General features: G+C 50.0%; 6 protein-coding genes across 6 annotated transcripts; 3 read left to right on the top strand and 3 right to left on the bottom strand.

Annotated features, from left to right (window-relative positions):
• Positions 1-4,541: 4,541 nt before the first annotated feature.
• On the top strand, positions 4,542-5,854 carry COL26b_011778 (uncharacterized protein; the record flags this gene model as incomplete). Its single annotated transcript, XM_053184438.1, has 3 exons — positions 4,542-4,635; positions 4,694-5,511; positions 5,588-5,854. 3 exons carry the CDS (start codon positions 4,542-4,544, stop codon positions 5,852-5,854), a joined length of 1,179 nt encoding a protein of 392 aa, XP_053031646.1.
• A 436-nt stretch (positions 5,855-6,290) lies between these two features.
• COL26b_011777 (uncharacterized protein) lies at positions 6,291-7,834 on the bottom strand (the record flags this gene model as incomplete). The annotated part of the gene is made up of 7 exons (XM_053184437.1): positions 6,291-6,329; positions 6,415-6,779; positions 6,842-6,907; positions 7,103-7,438; positions 7,508-7,582; positions 7,639-7,723; positions 7,781-7,834. The coding sequence occupies 7 exons, from the start codon at positions 7,832-7,834 to the stop codon at positions 6,291-6,293; spliced, it is 1,020 nt and encodes a 339-aa protein (XP_053031645.1).
• Positions 7,835-12,678: 4,844 nt separating this feature from the next.
• Positions 12,679-13,080, bottom strand: COL26b_011776 (uncharacterized protein; the record flags this gene model as incomplete). Its single annotated transcript, XM_053184436.1, has 1 exon — positions 12,679-13,080. The coding sequence occupies one exon, from the start codon at positions 13,078-13,080 to the stop codon at positions 12,679-12,681; it is 402 nt and encodes a 133-aa protein (XP_053031644.1).
• A 1,623-nt stretch (positions 13,081-14,703) lies between these two features.
• Positions 14,704-15,709, top strand: COL26b_011775 (uncharacterized protein; the record flags this gene model as incomplete). The annotated part of the gene is made up of 2 exons (XM_053184435.1): positions 14,704-14,748; positions 14,807-15,709. The coding sequence occupies 2 exons, from the start codon at positions 14,704-14,706 to the stop codon at positions 15,707-15,709; spliced, it is 948 nt and encodes a 315-aa protein (XP_053031643.1).
• A 1,471-nt stretch (positions 15,710-17,180) lies between these two features.
• On the top strand, positions 17,181-18,362 carry COL26b_011774 (uncharacterized protein; the record flags this gene model as incomplete). The annotated part of the gene is made up of 1 exon (XM_053184434.1): positions 17,181-18,362. One exon carries the CDS (start codon positions 17,181-17,183, stop codon positions 18,360-18,362), a length of 1,182 nt encoding a protein of 393 aa, XP_053031642.1.
• A 226-nt stretch (positions 18,363-18,588) lies between these two features.
• On the bottom strand, positions 18,589-19,326 carry COL26b_011773 (uncharacterized protein; the record flags this gene model as incomplete). The annotated part of the gene is made up of 2 exons (XM_053184433.1): positions 18,589-19,037; positions 19,098-19,326. 2 exons carry the CDS (start codon positions 19,324-19,326, stop codon positions 18,589-18,591), a joined length of 678 nt encoding a protein of 225 aa, XP_053031641.1.
• Positions 19,327-21,123: the final 1,797 nt, after the last annotated feature.

Raw genomic sequence — 21,123 nt, 5'->3', positions numbered from 1 at the left:
CCGCAGTACGCCGCCTAACCCGGCCTGCTTCACCGCTGTTAGGTGCCTACCCTTGTAAAGTCCTTTCTTCCTTCTTCAGCTTAGAATAGTCAATCGACGGCACCTCTACGCTGAACAAGCCTAGGGGCCAGCCCCTTACAGTAAGCTATAGTAGACGGCGTATGCCCGCAACAACCTACCACCAACGGCCGCCACTTCTCTGAACACAGTCTTGCTGTCCAATAATACTGGGCCCCAGCCGTCGGCCAGATACTGTCCACAACGGGCTGTAAGCCAATGTTTCGAAGCCACAGCCTAAGGCCGGCAGGGCAGTGCAACTGCCTGTTCCAAGACATCTTACCTCGCCAACTCTGCCAAGGATGCAGCAACACATGTAAAGCCAACCGCTGCGAGCAAATAGCCCCAGATGACGGTTGGGGCGCCTCCCAGACTAAATCCCTGCAGTATGACCGATCCTATGCCCTCCCACTTGGAAAGCAAGCTTGTCAGCACCAATCGAACGAAACTCAGCGCCTCTCCAATTTCTTTTGTAGCTTTCGTCAACTTACAGTCCCGGCAATGCAAACTCCCATGGCAACAGCTGACCAAAGATTAAACCGTTGCTGAAATTGTTGCGGCTGTCTGAGGTTGGAAGATGGATCCATGATTGCGGTGCCCTCAACAGAGTCGCGGGGACGGTGTTCTGCCGCAGGGTCTTCGATGATTTCGCTCTTGTTTCGTAAATCCATTAGTGGGCAGTTCTACAAGTAACGATCGGGCTGGAAAAGCTGTTGAATTCAATACTTCCTTGCGTGCTTAGCAGAACCCAAAATGGAGGAAGGACAACAATTTTTGATTTTATCTAGCTAGGCTTGCTTTACTTAAGAGGCCATTCGTTTGAAATCTCTTATCTCGTCCAGTTCGCTCGTGCATCCTCGCCATTCTTTGCCCCGATATCATTTGCCCCGGGACGCTTATCTCTACGTGTGATATGCTAGCTCACCAGGTTGGTGAGGTAGTATCATAGTGAACGAACTTGTGGCATTTCTAGCATTGTTTTGTGGCAAGCAGTGTTCGCGGGTATTGACCGAAAAAGTCCGAAGGCGTCTCTGGGGCAGTTGCTGTGATAATCAGCTGTCGCTGTTTTTGTCCGAACGAGCTCGGAGACCCCACGCCGAGGAGTCCGAGACTGCAATTTTCTAGATTCATTGCTGCCACCTTCCTACTCGGGTGAGATCAGCTCCTCTTTTCTCCGCTTCGTCAACAATGTGCGTTGAAACAAAGGAAATTCCTTTATCACGACCGGTTATGAGTTGTACAGCGTCGTGGGCTATGGTTCGAGAGCGAAGCGGCGCGATATTGGTGGCACACATGACACGACTGTGAGGCGCCTGAGAAGTTGTCTGGTAGTCGACTACTTTAGCCATGAACAAAAAGGCACCAAGGACAAGATACCCATCAGGCCAATTATAGCTCGAAGTCTATTTCAAAACCTTCCGTCCAGTCGTCTACTCCCGGTATTACCAGAGTCTTATCACTAAACACGGTGCTGTATCTGTCTTCAGGGGACTCTTCTATATCAATCATTGAGAAGTTGGCCTGTTTCGGGAATGATGGCATCTCTTCAGAAGAAGCATACTCTTGAAAGTCGACGCCACTGCATCTTGTACCACCTGATAGGGACATTGCATTTGCTGGGTCGGAAGATGCCGTCGTAAATGCAGGAGCCTTAAGAGGTGCTCGGCTCATACTGGTCTCAGTCAATGCCGCTGACAAAGGGCGTAGGCCGCCCATAGAAGTCTCGGTGTCTTGGTGAGGAGACCGCATGACCTTGCGATTCTCCGCCCTAGCAGCCTCCCACATGCGCAAAATAGTGTTCCACTGATGCCCACCTCGGTAATTCTCGCACGGCGTTTCCCATCTAGATGCCATGACCCGCTCTACCGCGCGCCATGCATTACCGGCACTGCTGCCGGCCCTCCGTTCGCGTAGTTCGTGAAGTACAAAGGCGAGAGCATGCCACTGGTTGTAAGACTTGAAAAACCATGCCCACTTTTCACTGCGACGGTCATGTTCAAGTCGGTAAGATGCTTCGATACATTCGAGAGAGCAAAGAAAAAGCTCGTTTCGCCTCGCGGTATTGAATCTCGCTGGGTTTTGCAACGGCTTGAACACATTGACCTTCAGTTCAAGAAGCATGCACCGCACATACAATGCCGAAACCTGTATTTGTTAGAGTCAATGTCGGAGCCAGATCATCGCGATAGCGTGAAGGGACAGGAGAGTAGAGAAAGAGAATAAGTTTTCACCCATTGCAATGGATCCGATAGTGACAGACACTTCAGATAACCTTGGTGGAGACGTTGATGACATTGTTCGAGCCATTCATCCTTCTCGGTATCCGTCATGTATTCTACTGATTTCTCGCCTCGGTCTCGAGGCCGTCGAGAGTCGAAGACATACCGCCAGAGACGTGTAATCTCAACATGCACCCTAAGAAATGTGCTGTCAGTGAAGCCAACTCTCTCCGGCGGTCTCTCTAGCAGATCGGGAGTAAGATCGCAATCATTTATGTTGATGGGCATCCCAGCATCGAAGCTGCTCATCTCGAGCCTGCGCATGCACATATGTGTCAGCATTTATACCCGTTACAACGAATGGCCAGTATGTTTGGAACTTACATGGATGGATCACAAGCGTAATCTTCCTGAGCCGGTGCGTCAATGTTGCACAGTTGCCATGCGAGCCTCCGCCGCATCTCGGCCTCGAAAAAGGGAAGATGGAGTGTGCAGCCATCACGATGGATCCCTACAGACTGGGACAGCCTGATAGTGAGTCCGGATAATTTCCAAGATAGCCTCGCATCATGACGGCGGAGGATGATCAGGAAAGCGCAGAGCGCCTCCAGGACTAGTCGATCATCTGTATCCATGAAGCCAGCCCTGACCAAACACTTCTCCACACCGAGCCTATATTTTGCGAGGAGATGGCTGCGTTCGATATCGAACAAAGATTGACAGTCCTCGTCGTCTATACTGGTAACAGCTCCGTAGTATATGCAGAACATGGCGAGTTCCATGTTTCGTGGTATGCCAAATGCCACTTCAGTTGATTCGTGGAACCATTGCTCCAAGGAGGGGAGATGAAACAAACTGACGACCGGGTGAACATTTTGCTTGTATAAAGACCACATCTTCCAACGATATGCTCCAGAGGTGGGGTGCAACGTGCAAATATCCACAGGTTGCGCGGTGCTGTTCCCGAAGATGGAATCGAAGTTGTGGGCCAAGACATGAGACTCGAGAGATTCAAAATCAGCATCGTACCCTGGGTCTTCAGCTGTATCGTGTTCGCCGCCGAGCTGGGATTCGTTAGTCTCTTGATCTCATAGCGTTGCTGCCGCCAGTTGCTGAACCAGGTTCATCCTACCTCAACTCCCAAAGACGCCCAAGATGAACCGCTGATATAACGACTTTTCCCCTCCTCCCTTATCAGTCTTCCTGTCTCTGGACTCGCCGCTACCTTTTGAGGCTTCTCATATCGATCCTGTTCCATAGACACAGGCGGCGGAGTGGCAGAGGGATTATTATCGGAAGCGGAAGCGGATTGCTGGGGTTCGTGGGGCGACTGCGGAGGGGCGGTTTGAAGGGCCTGTTGTATGCCTTCTTCTCCGATAAATGACCCAAGCCTCCTGACCACGTCTTCAAGCCTTTTCAATCTGTTGGTCAGCTCAGGATCGGGAGTGCCTTGTCGTCGACTTGCGCGGCCCATAGGATAGACGCATTCCACGCCGGCCTTGGAGCAGCCGTCGCAAGGCTTCTTCTTGTCACATTTGACCTTTCTCCGACCTAGATTGGCTCAGTGTGTCAGAAATATTTATGCTAGATCACTTGGAGGAAAATCCGACTCAAATAACGAAAATGGACTGACGGCAGAGTAAACATGACCGCACAGCGGTGGTCTGCGCAGATGCGCCTGAGCCGAGATCAGATTGTTGGGCGATTACGATGGTGTCTTCCATCTCCTCCGGGTCATGTTGCGGAGGGGGCATGTTCTTTTATTTAATCTTTCCAGAAGCAATATGTCAAGGTGAAATCTACTTGGTAAACACAGACACACAGGTTGCAAGGTGATTCATTCTGAAGGCACCTAGAAATTACGATTTATCTCGGTGTCGAGCCAATCGATCTAGGCCTATCACTAAGCACGACCAGGGGCGAACCGAGATAACTCAGGTTCCTTATCAATCTGCTTCCAGGGGTCTCGGGGCATCATAGCCGAGCGCTTCGAAAACCAGCTCTTTCATGCAAGTGTGTAGTTCGGAGCCCGAAGCCGTTGGGAGCCGGTTTGGCATACTTGGCATGGGCTGGTTCGGAGTTGTCACTTACACAATTGTCCGCTGAGTCCGTCTGCGGGGTGCGCGGCCACCATGGTCGTGGCGAGTGGACATTCTTCTGCCCAGCCAACAGATAAAAAGGGACATGTTCAATGACCAGAATGCTCGTAAACATCCTTCTGAGAGGCAACTTCGCGCTTGGACACAATTACATCAGATTCGTATCATGGATTCGACATTGGACGACATTCTCACCGCCCGAACCGCCAAGGATGCTGATGACGTGTTCGGTGTTTTCGCGACCATTGTCGACAAAAATGGTATGCCATGGCTAGAATGTTACGTCGGTGTGTGGATCTAATCAGTGAATATTACCAGGGGAGACTCTCTACAGCAAAGGCGCCGGTCGCGTCAAGTTCGACACCGATGAAGTCTCCGATGAGGATACCACATACTGGGCTTTCTCGTGGACAAAGCTATTGACCACAGTAGCTGCATTGCAAGTTGTTGAGCGAGGACAGATTGCCTTGGATGATGAGGTTGATTCGCTGCTGCCAGAGCTCAAGAACCCCGATATTCTCTCCGAGGGTGCAGAAGGTGATCTTGTTCTTACGCCGGCTGCGAACAAAATTACTCTCAGACATCTACTTACCCACCAAAGCGGAATCGTATACGATGGGAGAACCCCTCTGTTGATGAAGTGGCGACAGTCCAGAGGCGAGAGCGCACTCTCCTTCAGCGGAGACGTCATAAAGGCATTCTCCACTCCGCTGGTCTTCGAGCCGGGCGAGAGTTGGGCGTACGGTGGCGGCCTAGACTGGGCCGGCGTCATCATTGAGCGATTGAACCATATGAAGCTGGGAGAGTATATGCAAAAGAACATTTTTGATCCTCTGGGAATGCGACACACGACATTCCATCTGAATGCTCGTCCTGAGATCAAAGCAAAGCTGATGGATACGGCAATGAGAACCCCGGAAGGGAAGCTGGTTCCGACGGCTCCGTGGTATCCCGCAGACGCCGTGACCGATGCAGGCGGGATCGGAATTGTTACCAGCGTCGCAGACCACGCCAAAGTCCTGGCGGACCTTTTGAAGGACAATCCTACAGTCTTGAAGCGAACTTCCGTGGATGCCATGTTTACACCACAGTTCTCGAAGACCGGTCCTCAAGCTGTGGGTTTGATGAACATGCCGGTAAGCATATCTTCACCACCCAGCCTCTTCGCATTGAAGCCTCCATAAAGCACTAAGCTGATCGATTGCATCTTAGTTCATGCATGAAAATCTGACTGGAGGCGAGAAGACGCTTGGAAAGCTGTCGTTTGGCATTGGTGGGCTCGTCACCCTCGATGAAACTCCCCTTCTGCCTCGACATACATTGAGCTGGGGCGCCATGCCCGGAATGGCATGGTTCATCAACAGGGAAAAGGGCTTGGCTGGCGCGTTTGGTACTCAAATGTTGCCTCCCGGCGACAAGAATGTTAACAGCCTCATTGGAGAGTTTCTGGAGGAAGCAATGAAGATGGCAAAGGTGTAAATAGAACGCATAGCTGGGTGTATACGTGCCGCAAGATATCCAAATTTTCGCGAGTCTGTGTAAGCCTGCATCTTTAGACCATCCGCATCAGTGAACTTTCTTTCCTCTCAGTATTTGGGCTGCACTGGAGTCTGAAGCGGCAGTGCATTGACCGAGTTTTTGCCACCTGCTGTGTCTCAATATAAGAAAGGTCACTTCTTCAGATTCAATGTGTTCAAGGTGGATAGCACCAAAATTTACCCGTCACATATGGTACTGGAACGGCCAAAAGAAAATGGGAAGACGCAGACGGATGACGTGAACAGCTCTCATGCGACTCCAAGTTCGATTAAGATTGCTATTTAAGGTTGACGTCCGCTGCGGGAGTGCTACTGGGAGGTGTGCTCCTACTGGGTTGATCCTTGCGATTGTCTTTAACCACGGCGGCTACGAAAGTTTATTCATTCACATCCCTCTCCCGTATCAAAATCTCGCCCTGTTCATTTGGCAGTGTCTATTGAAGTGGGAAATGTCAGCTGACGCCGCATGTGTCTTTCTAATATTGATTTGGGTCATCTTACCTGGCCTTGAACCTCCATGTTCTCATACCTGCCTTGACCGTCGGGCATCTTGATATCGTATCGCTTCAAGACCTCCACGAGGATCATCTTGATCAGCATGTCCGCGAGGAACATCCCAGGGCACGCAGCTCGCCCATAGCCCCAAGCCAAATCCTCTTTGCTCACACTCAAAACTTGATACTTTGAACGGGCTTCCTCTGTATGTCGCTTCTTGTAGAATCGCAAGCGGTCAAACTCAGAGGGATTATCGTAGAGCGCGGCATCAGCATTGATGGCACCGGTGGCGACCTCAATTCTTGCACCCTTTGGGAGGTGAAAACCATTAGACAGAGTGACCGGGCCGGTGGCTTTGCGCTGGAACGTCGCTATGATGATGGCATCAGCTTAAGTCTTAACGTGTGGGGAAGGAGTCATGGCAGGGACGTACTCAAGTCAGGAGAGCAAAACCGCTGTACTTCCTTAATGAAGCTGTCCATCTTTTCCAGTTTGGAAGCTACGCGTCTTGTAAGTATATCTCCATGCTCGTTTGTGACCTCTTGTATTTCCTGGCGGAGAGCTGGCAGATATTCTGGGCGACTGGCCAGGTCGTAAAGACACTGAACGACTGTTGATGTTGTAGTGTGGATGCTTGCAGCACACAGAGGCATTTGGATATTCATTTGAAGTTGCAAATCGTCCAGATACTGACCGTCGTCATTGACGTAATCGAAGACGCTCGGGGGATCGGACAGAGGTTTGAGACCATTGGCCTTCTTGTTTTTCATCTGCCTCAAGACCACCTTTGCGCCGTTGCTGTACTGTTCGGCGAGACCTGGGAAACCAGGGAGGTACTTGTGTACGATTGGCAAGAGAAACGACGGCCACTGCTTTGCACCTATTGAGTAGACAATTTGGTTGATGATGAATGTGCCTGCAACATCAAGAAAGACCTCATCCTCGGCGGCATCGGAACCGAGAAAGCCTCGAACGTTTGATTTCGTTATGAGGGGAATGATGGATGACCACACATTTATGGAGGCCCAGTCTGTGTGACAAGTGACGAGTCAGAAAGTGTGCAATATTGCTACCTATCAGACCGTTGGCGATGGCGTACCTTTTCCGTGAGCCGGAGGTAACAGATTCGCAATGTGTTCGCCAACCATGTTCTGGAATATTTCGGCGTAGGAATCTAATGACACGAGACTTAGGATTATTGAATAGGAATGCCTGAAATAATGATCTCACCCAAGGCCGGATTGAACTTTGCCGAGAATAGCTTGATTGACCAGGCTGGGAGGGCACCAACTTTGGTGTACCGTTCAAGAGTGAACTAAGTGTCGTCAGTTTCTCATATTCAAATCATCGGGGATAGTTTGGGTGTTCGAACCTCGTTTAAGGCGGCGCTGAAGCTGAGGTTGGGATTGCTTTTCAGTTCATCCATGAATCGAATGGGAAGAACAATGTTGCAGCCTAAATCTTCCTTTAGCACCCGAGACGTACAGTATTTGGGCGTGAGATGAGTGGGAAGCAATATCAACCTAGTGGGGTATCAATGGCAAATATTTCGTTTTTGAACTAATTCTAGTTAGAATATGGAAACTCGATTTCGATACTGATTTACAACTACTTACCTTGAAATACCCTTTGGCTAGAACTTCTCGAGAATTCCGCACATATTGCTGTACCCTTTCTTTCCGACTGGGGAACTCGTCCTCGAGAGCGAAGGGTACGTTGGGGCGGAACCGACCCCAGCTACGCGCCACGAAGAACACGGCAAGTAGTGCCAGCAGCGCAAATAAGGCAACGAAGACATAATTATTTCCATTGGTCCTCGAGAAGTAGGTAAGGAACGGCGATACGATCGACGGCGATTTGGCCGCATACGATGATAGAGTGTCCATGGTTCGATGGCTTTGTTTCAATCAGCAACGCGAGAATCAGAGGGTTTGCAGGCAAATTCAAAGATAAGTTGGCGATCAGCATGAAATGAGGATAGGAATTCGATATCAAACCACTTATAGAGGCTTCCACTGATTCCGTATTGGCGGTAGGAGATTCTCAACTGGCCTAGCCAAGAAAACCACATAGTACAGCATAGGTACACACCAGCGCGTAACTCTCGAGTATCTCGGCTCTGACGAGGTCCTTCGGGGAGCAACGATTATCAAACTCAACTGCATCCTTCTCCGGCATTCCGATGCCGACTGTGCGTAGAACAAACGTTTTCGGCTTTTCTTCACCGATGAGTCCGAGTGTCTACAATTCGGGGTCTCGGACACCGACTCCTATCAATTAGGCACCTCTATCCTTCGAGCAATCAAGCTTTGAATCGCTCTGACGGTGGTTGCATGACACTTTCAAAGGAAGATGAGTAACTCAGTTCCTTGTGTTTTCTTGCTCCCTCACCTCCAGGTTTTGTTTCCTACGGGTAAAAGAATCTCCTCTCGAAAATAGTGCCTACAATTTCTCAGCAACATCATAGCCCTTCGATCACATCCCTTATTGCTATCTATTCAAGATGGGATTGCTACAACTTGACACCGCGGCGATCACAGGTGTCGCCTCGGGAACCACGAGTACTGTCGCCCTTGCTATTCTGGCTCTGGCGTTTTACTTGTGGACAGCGAAGGGATCGGCAATGCAGCACCTCCCTCCAGTTCCAAAATGATACCCATTTCTGGGAAATCTCATGGACGTTGTGAGCGCGGGTGGCCTGCTACATCTCAAGATGATTGCGTGGGCTCGAGAGCATGGAGAGATCATTCGAGTCGTTCTTGGACCCAATACCGAGTATGTCATCAATTCTGACCGCGCTTGTGCCGCGATATTTCAAAAGAATGCAGCGATTTCATCCGAGCGGCCCGCATGGCTTATTGGACAGAAATACATCACCAACTATGAAAGCATGGATCTTTTGGATGCCAGCAATCCCCGATGGAAGGTTAGATATTCATGACTCTGGTAATTGATACAACGTATTTGCTGATGTGACATATCTCCACAGTTACAACGGAAAATAGCGCTCCAGAATCTCACCAGCGTCCAGCGTGCCGATGCTGGTCTGCCATTTTTATATCACGAAACGCTGAAGTTTCTGCATCATGTTGCCCAAGATCCGAATGCAGGCACAGAGAAACAGACGAATCTGTGGGATAGCATTGGGCGCTACGTTTATAGCATTTTCACATCCCAGCTTTACGGGCTCGAGGTCAGTCAGAGCAAGATGCAAGGAGCTACCTTGACACTAATGGCGGTTCATCACAGATAACAAAACCTGATAGCGCAGCCAGCAAATACATTTTTGGTAAATCGTTACTCAACGCCCAACTTGGTTAACTTTCAGACACTAATTCACCCCTTGTCAGAAAGTGCTATCGATGAGATAACGTGTACAGTCAACTGCCATCCATCTGCAGCTTCACAAATGCTCACTTAGACCCCAACAGCGACAATCTCTGGTTTCTATATTGCCGACATATTTACGGCGCTCGATTACCTGCCACTGGCTTTAAAGCCATGGGCCAAGAATGACATCAAACGACACAATTCTGACGTTGAATTTGTTCAGAACCGGATGAATGTAAGACCACACGTTCCTCTGTGATTCTCTCGGTCCCTGTTTTGTGCAATACTGATGAATAAACCAGTACGCGAAGAAGCTTGTAAATTCCGGATCAGCTCCGGACTCCTTCATGACACGCGTTCTCACCAGTTCAGATAAGTCTGGTGCTAGTGAGACTGAGGCTGCCTATGTCGCCCTCAAACTGATAGCGGCCGCATCAGACACGGTAAGTATTATTGCCGACAATTAGGTCACTGTCACGCAGAACGATAATTGTTTCTAGAGCCGCGTGAGCACATGGGTGTTTCTCGAGCAGATGATGATGAATCCTCGCGTTCAGCTGCACGCCAGAAAGTTGATAGGTTCGTACTTTCCGAAGAGCAGGAAGTTCAGAACTCCGTGATTGTGGAGTTACTGCGAGTCTTGACTGACTATCCATCATAGACGATGCCGTAGGAGACAGACTGCCAGTTTGGGGAGACATCGAACGGATACCATACGTGCGATATCTCATGAAGGAGACGTGGCGAATGCGCCCGCCGGTTGGAAATGCCCTCGCTCATCGTATCACCGCCGACATTGCCTACGAAGACTATGTCATCCCTGCAGGCTCTACTGTTCGACCGAATATTTGGTATGTTGAGTTACTTCCGTCTTCGATTGTCAGAAATACCTTGGAACGTCAAGGCAGAAAGTCTTGATGCTGACTTTCCGTCACCAGGGCGATTGGTCGAGACCCCAAGCGTCATCCGGATCCCGATACATTCAGACCCGAACGCTGGGAGGGCGACGAGTTGTCAGTGAGTTGATCTAGTCTCATTGCTCTTCGACATCACATCTATTGAGATTCGGAGTTGGCCGCCGGTTTTGTGAGCACTTACCTTTTGGGCCCTTGCATCCCCATATGTTCCCTTCAGGCTCACAAACTTATGACGTTTCCCAGGCCCAGGTGTCCAAGTTGCCGAAAGATCATTTGCAGTGGCTATCATGCGAACGCTATGGGCTTTTGACATTGGGGTTCGTCCCGGCACCCAAATGCCGTTAAACCCTGACGACTACGTGGAGAAAGAACTTCCGGGAGTCCCTGGGAGCAAACTTCCGCTGAGCTTGAAGGTCAGATCGGAGAGAAAGTCATTGATCGAGCAGGCGTGGAAGAAAGAGTTGGCCGAATGGAAGGTCTACGTAGGTGAAAGCGTTCGTGCATGTCACATGAGTCGAGTATCTACTGACATTGTCTCGACGTTAGGGGAACATGGATCTGGATCCTTTGGAGGAAGTACTGCGCGCGCAGTAATATGATAACTGAAGCATTTCATTCCCTTCCTTACCGCTAATCGTCGCGATGCTTTGATGCAAGAGTAATAGGGCCCTTGCGCGCGCATATACGTTCAGTAGCAATAAAGATGAGACATGCATTCTCTCATTTGTATTATTTCGTTAGATATATATATTTTGCATTACCCCCACAAATTCAGTCAAAACTGCCTTCCAATGTTCATCCGAAGAGGTGACAAGAGATTCGTGAAATGTTCGGAGGTCATCAACCTCATTGATTTGATGGAAGCTTCCCTGCCTCGCACGAAGCAATGCGACAGCTTGCAATGCTGATTCAACTTTCGTGATCAATGAAACTCATGAGGTAATAGATTGAACGAAAGAGAATAGGTACGCTTGGTAAGTTGCACGCGCTGTATGACAAAGTTCTGGAACCTGAATACCATGATCAAAACTCCGAACCCTGAGCTTACAAGCTTCGTTGCATTCCGTCCAGGTAGTGGCTGACGGGCATCAGGTGAGGTTCAAGGTCACAAAGCATAAGTGTATGGTAAAGACTTCTGAGCGATGACGAACAGCAGAGGTGGCTAGTCAAAACAAATAAAATTGAGCGGAGGGTGGGATGAGCGTCTGTACTTGTGATCTAAGGTAGCTATCCTGATGGGACTGTAGCTGGGGGCCCCTCTGCACCCGATGGTGGCCCAAGAGTCTTTCCCATGTCCTCCTTGCTTCGAGTAAGAAATGCAAGCGGCAACATAGGCGCCCACATTGCGATGTTGTTGGGGGAAGCTGGCTCTCGCTGGGGTGGGTTGTTGCAATTCACAAGATCTCCGTCCGCGTAATGCTCCAGTACGAATCCGTCGTTGTCGAACCAGTAGTCAAAGATTTGGCTTCCAAGCAAGTGTCTGCCTATGCCCCAAACGAGTGACCATCCCTTTTTCAGGAGGAAGTTATGACCCTTCATCTCGCTGTCGAAGTCGTCAACCTCAAAGCTGCAGTGGTTTGCAGTGCAGGCCGTGACATCCCCAGCAGAGACGAAGAAGCTCTAGAAAATAGTCAATGCCAGTATGTCGAAGATGTATGATTGGAACTTACGTGATGATCGACATATTGTTCACCTTTGTCAAGGTGCATAAATGTCATGACATCCTTTCCGTTTTGAGGATTGAACAGGGAATCTGTTGCTGTCAGGGTGAGAGTATCGAAGTACCATTGACGGACTTTCTCGAAATCGTCATGGCTGACTTCATAACCGTAGTGTCCCAACTTGTGGACGTCGCTGGGCCCGTCGTCGAAGCGTTGGAATTCCCCCTTCCGAGACTTCGTATCCCAAGTGTTGTAGGTCAGCTTCTTTGGCACCTCGTCTTGGGCGATCTTGCGTTCGTGATGACCCCAGTGAAGGTGGACCAAGCCCCCCGCAGGGTCGGTCAGGGTGACCTTGTTGCCTCCTATGACATCTTGGCCTTGGAAATGGGGGAAGCGCCCGGTAGTTCAGCTGCAGCCTTCAGGTCGTCATACGTGTCAACACTCCATCCACCGCCAAGTAATGCTGGCTTGCCATCCGCGGACTTCTCGGATATGTAGCAGGCCGGGCTTTCACCGAAGCCGCGATACCAAATCTTGTCTGGTGTTGCCTTCACTCGTATGAGGCCAAAGTCGGTCAGAAATTTGTCCGCTGCGTCGATGTCCGTATGTGTGTACCATACATACATCAGGCTCTTGAGGTTGATTCTCTCAGGAATTGGAGACGCCATGGCCACGACAACGAGAGATAGTGGAGAAGGTTCTTGAAGTGGCAATTGGAAAAGAGGTCCGGAGCCCATGGGCGGCTTTTGGTGAAGTTCCTCCATGATCGCACAGGATATAACTCGTCTCGACGGCGTCGAAACAGGGAGACGGATGCCGAGCAGACTAGCCCCTGCACGCGTTGATCGGTCTCGGTCTCTCCGTCCCCAAAGCCCGGCACCCGCTGGAGCGCTGGAGCCGTCGCTCAAACTCTCCGAGAACGCGATCTCCTTTCCGAAGGGCTTTCGGGTTTTCATTTAGGACTCCGGAATGATCGATTGACAGTGGCATATGAACAAGTACCCTTGAAGAGTACTCTTCAAAAGCTGCAATAATTATTTTGGCTCATCTCCAGAGTAATCTACAAACACAAGTGTTACCCTTAATTCTCAAGCTCACCTAATAACCACAACAATATTCCAACATGTCATTTGACCGTTTGATTCGTTTTGTGGATGAGGAAGGCAGGACGTCGTACGGCGACTTGGCCAAGCCCCTGGCGGCTAAGGAGATAATTGGGACCCAGGTCACTGTCGTGGTCGGAACCTTACAGTACGGATTTACCAGGACAAACGAGAAACGCACAGTAGCAAAGGTCAGAAGTGCGCTTTCACCAATTGAGGTTGTGCGAGGTTAACGCTGTGATAGTTGCTTAACCCAGTTCCCGATGCACCTTCCGTACTATGTGCTGGCCTCAACTACAAGCTCCACTCCAATGAGACAAACGTACGAATGACCTCCGACGGTAATTTCGAGACGGCAAGCACCACTGACATGTTCAGACAGTTCGTTATCCCGACAAAGCCCGTCATTTTCATGACGCCAGCTGAAAGGCTCACCACGACATTGTTGCCCACGATGATGCGCAGCCGATGTTGGACTACGAAGGCGAGCTAGTCTTCGTGTTGTCTAAAGATGCGAAGGATGTGAAGGAAGAGGGCGTTAGGGTACACTATCGGCAACGACGTTTCTGCGAGAAGTCTGGTCCCAGTGGAGATCTCAGGAAACCAGATGGGTCATTCCAAGTCGTTTGATACCTTTGGCCCGATTGGCCCTTGTATCACTTCTACAAAGCTAATTCCCGACCCCCAAGCACTCCATCTGGTAACTACGGTAAATGGAGAAAAGAGACAGGATACTCAGACAAGGGAAATGATCTTTAGCGTCAAGCAGCTAATTGCTTACGCTTCGAAGAACCGCACTCTCAAACAAGGGACAGTGGTCATGACCGGCACACCCAACGGCGTTGGCTGGTTTTCAAACGGCTTGCTGGGCCACGGGGACGTAGTTGATGTTGAAATCAGCGAAATTGGATCCATTTCGAACAAGGTTGTGTTCAAATGAGGTAGATGGTTCTATAGGTTCTCCCTGACAAGACTGATATGTTCTTTCACTTGACGAAATACTTGCCTTCCCACATGACATTCTTACAACGCCAAGGAACCCTTAATTCAGCGACCAGCGGCTTGTGATGTTATGGACTGCCTTTCGGACGGGCCTGGCGAGTTTGCCGAAGCGGACACCGTACTCGGGCATTTCAGACCGACGGCCGGCTTAGCCTTCGGCTTCCATTAAAGGGTGTGCACGACAAGGAATGCCTCAAATACTGATGGCGGCTCCTTGAATACACAAGATCGCACAGAGGATTGCTTGCCCAATCACATCACAGTTTGTCTGGAGTAGCGAAGATGGCTTCCGTAAGCCAGGAAATCCGAAACGTTGCAGTCGTCGGTGTCAGTGTTCGAACACCGGAACGAATATGCTGTAGGGCTTATGACTAACCAGGAATAGGGTTCCGGTCTACTCGGATCTTTGATTTCGAAAGAACTCATTCAATCTGGTTTATTCAATGTCACTATTCTGTGTAGGGGACAGGGAGTTTACGCCGGCCTCGGTGCAAATCTAGCCATTGTCGACTACAACAATGAAGAGAGTCTTGTCAAGGCACTAGCGGGCCAGGATGCTGTCGTGAGCGCACTCTCAAGAGAGGCAATTCCGCTTCAAATCCCATTGATTGACGCAGCCGCTACCGCCGGCGTCAAGAGATTCGTTCCATCCGAATTCGGATCGAACCTACAAGATCCTCAAATACGAACGTTTCCGAACTACAAACACAAGGTTCAAGTGGAAGAATACTTGGAACAGAAGGCAAGGTCTCACGGCATAACTTACACTTACATCTACAACAACGTGTTCATCGACTTGTCAATCGAGACCGGAGTTTTCCTTGACCTCAAAGAGCGAAAAGCGCGTTTGTACAACGGAGGGGAACGGGCGGTCTCTATGATCACGATGCCGACGGCGGCACGAGCAGTTGTCGCCGTCCTTAAGCACTCGGCAGAAACCAAGAATCGACCTGTTTTTATCCACGAAGGACGAATGTCCCAGAAGCAAATACTCGGTCATGCGAAAGAAGTCATCTCGGAGGGAGAATGGCACGAGGAACAGGTTCACCTGGAGGAACTTGAGAAGCATCTTGCCGCACAGGCAACTGTGGACGGGTCCAAGATGGGCGTTTTCCATGTGTACGCTGTGAAGGGCGCATTTGGTGACGGGCTTGGCAACCAGTATGGAGAGACTGATAACCAATTGTTGGGGATACAGCCATTGTCTGAAGAGGGCTTCAAGGAAATGTTGGCTGATATTATTGCGAAGAAGGCCGAGGCGAACATACGTCCAGTTCAGAAGTCATGAATGTAAGCCTTGAACGGTCGCCCATACCTAGTTCCGCAACTCTCGTCACCTCAGGTTGTACACCATGTCGTGATCAACCTCCTGCTCTTGCAATTATTGTACAAGTCCAATTTAGCTATTTCCAGGTCAAATAACGTCCGAGGCTTGTCGACCGTCAAGACGCACCTTCAATGATACCATCCAAAGCAATCAATCGACGCTTGCTCGACCACTGGACGATCATTGGGGGGGAGGGGTTGGGGAAAAAGTCGGAGCACAACGCGGCGTTCTCGCGATTCGGCCCTTTGGCGCCGGTTCTAGTGCGTGCGTGGGCGACGACGGTCGGGGCTCGGAGTGCAGACGCCGAAAGGCCTTCAAAGCTCGGAGGCCAGACCGAGAGGCGAAGCGGGGAAGAATACGGTGGGCATGGACGGTTATGGCTCGCTCCACCGAGTTTCCTGGGGATGCAAACAATTGAAGTGGTTCAGAGATGTATTATAAAGCATGAAGCGTCTCTACAGCTTCTCTGGCCTTAGCCTCTTGAACGTGGATTGTCGAAACAAGCCGAAATATTTGAGAGAAATCTCTTTGTGTACTTATTGTTTGCCGCTATCCGTGACATCAAGTCCACCAGACGCAAGGAACCGGTGGCTTTTGGATCTGTGCAGTCTCTTGATAGGAAAGTACAGCAGAGTAAGGTAGTTGGTGATTCTGCGGTTCTTCATTGCGCAAGTGAGAACGAGGAGATAAGCCGCATATCATGGCCAGGACAAAGTTCTTCATCCATCGAAGCAACAGCCTGTGTGGGTGGATGCTAAGGCGCTCCACTTGGTGGTCGTATGTCCTGCTGGCTTGACTCGCGCACCCAGGGTACGGGAACCGTCAGGACTGCTCGAAAGAGACGAATCCCTTGAGCGGCTGCCTGGTCCGGGAAGCCACTCTGTAATTTAGAGTTTGTAGATGCACATTAGCCAGACCGACAAGCGATCTGGTTCAACCAACCGGCCTAACTCTCGCAGCTTCTGTCACTACTTGAGACATTCCAGTTGTTCTAAATGCGGTCAAGCAGCCCTATAATCCCACAGTTTTATACCACTCATAATTCTCCCGTTCAGCCGACGCCGGCCTGTTGCCTATGCGGCATAGGTACCGTGCGTCAGGGGATACCATTTTGCACCAGACGACACACAAGGACAACATCACGATGTGAAAGTCACAGCTGAGGCAGCTGGTAGTACATCGTAGATTTTGCATTCAATACCGCGCCTCAAATACTGCAGGTTTTAGCTGCGATCTATCCATCATTCTCTTGAAACCTGTATCTTGACAATTGGTACACATCTCTCGACACCCTTGACTCAGCCAGCTATTCCAACGATACCATCCCATCATGTCTCCTTTTTCTGGGTTACCAGCTTCCATTCTAGAGAAAATCTTCACGCTATTCTGCCCGCATTGCCATCCTCCTCGTTCTTCATCAACTTATTGGGGCATGTACTGCAACGACAGCTGCCCAATCGGAAGACCGGAGCATGAGAGACGTCTTGCACTTGTCAACCTCTGCCTGACGAACAAACCGCTGAACTCGGTTGCCACTCCGATTTTGTATCATCGATTCCACCGGGGGAACGAGATCGCGTTTGCGAGAACACTATTCAAATGGCGTCCGGATCTCACACAGCATGTGAAGTCGCTGCACCTGGGCTCGGACGATGAGCTCACCTTCACATCTGGAAACGATGCACTGGTACTCAAAGAAGTGACGACCCAGCTCGATCACCTGCGCATATCACAAGACGAGCCCAAGGAGGATGAAACAATGCTTCTGAGCCTGCTCATCGGCAAGTGCACCAATATCGAGGACCTATGTCTCACTGTCACCTGGAACGGATACTACGACCCCGTACCATTCTGCCCTCCAGGATCTCTGCGGAATCTGAAGAGACTCTCCCTATCACACTGGGATGATAGCGGTGGTTTTGATCTCGCTTATGCGACGGAGATCTTCCTTGCTGCACCGAACATTACATCAGTTTTTGCATACGCCGTGATCGAGGTCGGTATGGGCTTGAAAATGGCGAACGTCACAGAAATCACCCTTCGGAACAGCTTCCTCCAAATTGACGCGTTCAATCGACTACTGAAACAACTCCCGAGCCTGGAAAAGCTTACTTATTATGGTGGAGACGCCGGCATTATGGATGGGGAAACACCTCCAAGGGCGCGCGATGTGCAAGAAGCCATCCTGAAGCATGCGCCGAAGTTGAAGTTCTTAAAGCTCTTGATGCTCGAAGACGATAATTCGTATTATCGAGACGATGGTATTACCGATGAAAATATGATGAGATCATTGAGGGGGTTGGAACAGTTGCAAGAGCTGCGTCTCGACGCGCAATATCTCGTTGTCCCCTGTTACGAGGAAGATGAGACAGACATGGAACCGCGGATGCTGGTGAACATGTTGCCTGACTCAATAAGACTTGTGGGAATCGAGTGCGGTTATTCTACATGTAGCACGAGGACCCTTCTGCCGGCAATTCTGGAACTCGGGAGGGTTTGTCAAGTCGAGTTCCCGCACTTGACATCGGTGCGTGTTTCTATTCTAGACGATTTGGAAGAGGCACGGGAGCTTTTTGAGAGTAAAGGAGTCGAGTTTATCACTGAGTATGTATAAGAGTTCGATTGATTGGAAATTTCACAATATTCTGTTTGCCTATTATTTTGAAAAGTCTCGACTGGTGATGGGACTTTTGGATGTCTGCTCATCGTAAAGCTTGACCATAAACTTCGTTCCTAGTCTTCGCATAAGTCCAGCCACGAAAGAAGCACATCGTTCCTCGCCAGCAAACCTTGGAACCAGGCAGTGCGATATTGTTGCGTGAAGAAACAGCGGCTAGGATCTAGTCGGAATCCGACTCCTCTTTAATCTTCAAACCATCGGTCAAATCGTAAAGCATCCCTGCCAAAGTCTCCTCCAGGCCGTCACGCCGCAGCTCAAATATTCCATCATCCGGGTCGTAAGCCACTTGGTCAACATCGTCCTGCAGTACAAGCCAAGCCGCTAGCAGCGCACCCTCCACGAACCAAGTCTTTCGCTCCTCTAGGTCCGGAAACGGCTCCTTGTAAGAACCGAGATGGCACTCCTGGGCCTTGAAAGCTTCAGTCCATCGCCTTTCCCACTTCTCAAAGGCCTCAATCCAAGCAGATGAATATCGATGTTTTAGACTCCGAAGGTCAATGTGAAACTCGCCCTCGGGGTTACCAGGCCATTTTGGACGATACCACAAAGCGGAAGTGCCATAGTCTGGGTCAATCAGGTAGCGGTAGCCTGACTGGAGGGGCTGTTGGCCTGGAACAACAGAATCGAGTTGGCCTTTGGACAAATCGTCGTGGCGTGAATCTGGTACACCTAGCGGCTTAGATCCGGACGAGGCCTCGTGTTCCAGACCCTCCAAGTGAGACTGGGTTGGTAGTTGCGTATTTGATGCTGTTGTGGAGTCTTTAAGGCGGAGGCACAGCTGTTTGCCGGATTGATACTCTAACACCAAGCCGTAAGATGTTCTTAAAGAGAAGTGAATTGTCGTAGATTGAGATCGAGCAAGTAGCATAAGAGCTTTGAGTGAGGCGATGTCAGCCATTGTGACAACTGATGATGAATTGACTGATACGAAAGATGCAGATCTGAAAACACCTCCTCCTGCGGGGAGTGTGGTATGTATTAATATTCGGTCATTGGGGCTGAGGCGTGGCTGTGGAATCATTTAAGCGCCAACGACTCTTCTTTTCACTGACAGGGGTAGCTCACCAGCCGGGATTATTCCAACTTCAACAACGACGAAAGGAAAGGTTTCTGATATTTTGAGATACCCTGGGATAAAGTGAAGGGCGCGCGCCAACATAAATCCTCCCGATCATAAGCGGCAAGTTCCAACAGAACCCATCAGAGACAGTAATGAGCCTCTCGGAGAGGAGATTCTTCAGGAACCTGGACGAAAGCCAGGCCAACAAAGACCCGGTCCGACCAGAATTCCCCACCCACAACGATACCGGCGCTAAGTTCCAACAGAACATTTTGGTAATGACAAGGGCTTGTGTCGATGAAACCCACCGCGCCAGCAGCGCGTATCCGCTGGAAAGTGATGGCCTGGGCCGCCATCGACTGGCGTTAAACCGGTGGCCCCAACAAGTTGCTGCAGGCGGTTAGAGTTGTCACTACGATTTCAAACGGTCTTCCAAAGAAGATTGACAAGCTCGGTGTGCGTTAATAGAAGTATATCTTGCAGGAATCCCAGACTAATGACATTATGGAGATGAAATAAAGGAAGCAAGGCAATCCTCACACATTCATTCATCTCTACTTTTCCAAACATCACCTACGTTTCTTCGACACAGTTGATGTTATCATCGATTCACCATGTCTTATCAGTGAGTCCATTCAAGGACTGCAGCACGACCAACTCACTGACCCCGTTCCTTTAGGCAATCGGAGTCCACTAAGCGAGTGATCGACAATATTCAACGAGATGGTCACAAAATTACCCCCAAGAAGACCATGCGGGCATGGCATCTTCCTGCAACTAGCGAACTTCCTATCCCAGCCGACGCGAGCGTCCGTCCAGGCAATCTGTGGCTGGAGGAAGGCAATAAGAAAGCTGGCTTCAAGCACATGCAAGTACCGGATAAGAAATCGGCTTTTGAAGGCGTGGGAATCCCGGTCAAACAGCAGCGGGAGAAGCTGCCGGTTATGTGCGAGGCCATGACGACAGCTGGGAGGCATATCGGCTACCAGAGCGAAGATCACCCTACACCGCGCCCGGTCATGGCCACCTACATGGATGGGCGAGTGATGAAAGCATCGTTGACATTTGGGAGCAACGGCTTTGTTGTGGGGATGAATCCACAGGGCTCGAAGTTGGCACCGTCGGCATGTGCCCGCGGCGAGGTCAGTGATCGGACGATGGAAAAGCTGTATAGTTACCCCCTCAACCGCCCTGATAGACGACGCACAGATGAAGCGAAAAAGGGGATGATAGAGAAGAAGGAACCGGCTGTAGCAAAAGCCAAGACCTCCCACTTTAGCAGATTCTTCAAGGGATAGGACTTTAGTTCCGCTGAGTGACTAACTTAGACTGCCCGCTTCATCCAGCAAGGCTTTGTCAATATTACCATGCCTCGAATATGTGGCTATAATCATACAGCCTGCGTTTTCGTCTGTAACAGTCCCAATAGTGTCGATGTATCAGCTGATTTGCCCAAGCTGGATGCAAACCTGTTTGAGGTGCCTGCTTAGCTATTTCCAGACCTAAGTACCTCATCCTATTGCCAAGTCAATGTTTCGCGTTGCTGATATGAAGAGACTAAAAGCGAAACGAAACAAAAAGATTGAACAGACACAAATACTTTATTGAATCACAGAGATTTCCGATAGGTAGGCT

This window comes from Colletotrichum chrysophilum, assembly GCF_026319265.1.
Source record: "Colletotrichum chrysophilum strain AFK26 chromosome Unknown scaffold_150, whole genome shotgun sequence".
Classification (NCBI taxonomy): Eukaryota; Fungi; Ascomycota; class Sordariomycetes; order Glomerellales; family Glomerellaceae; genus Colletotrichum; species Colletotrichum chrysophilum.
The sequence above is the reverse complement of the archived record's forward strand: the minus strand, read 5'-3'. Positions and strand labels throughout refer to the sequence as shown.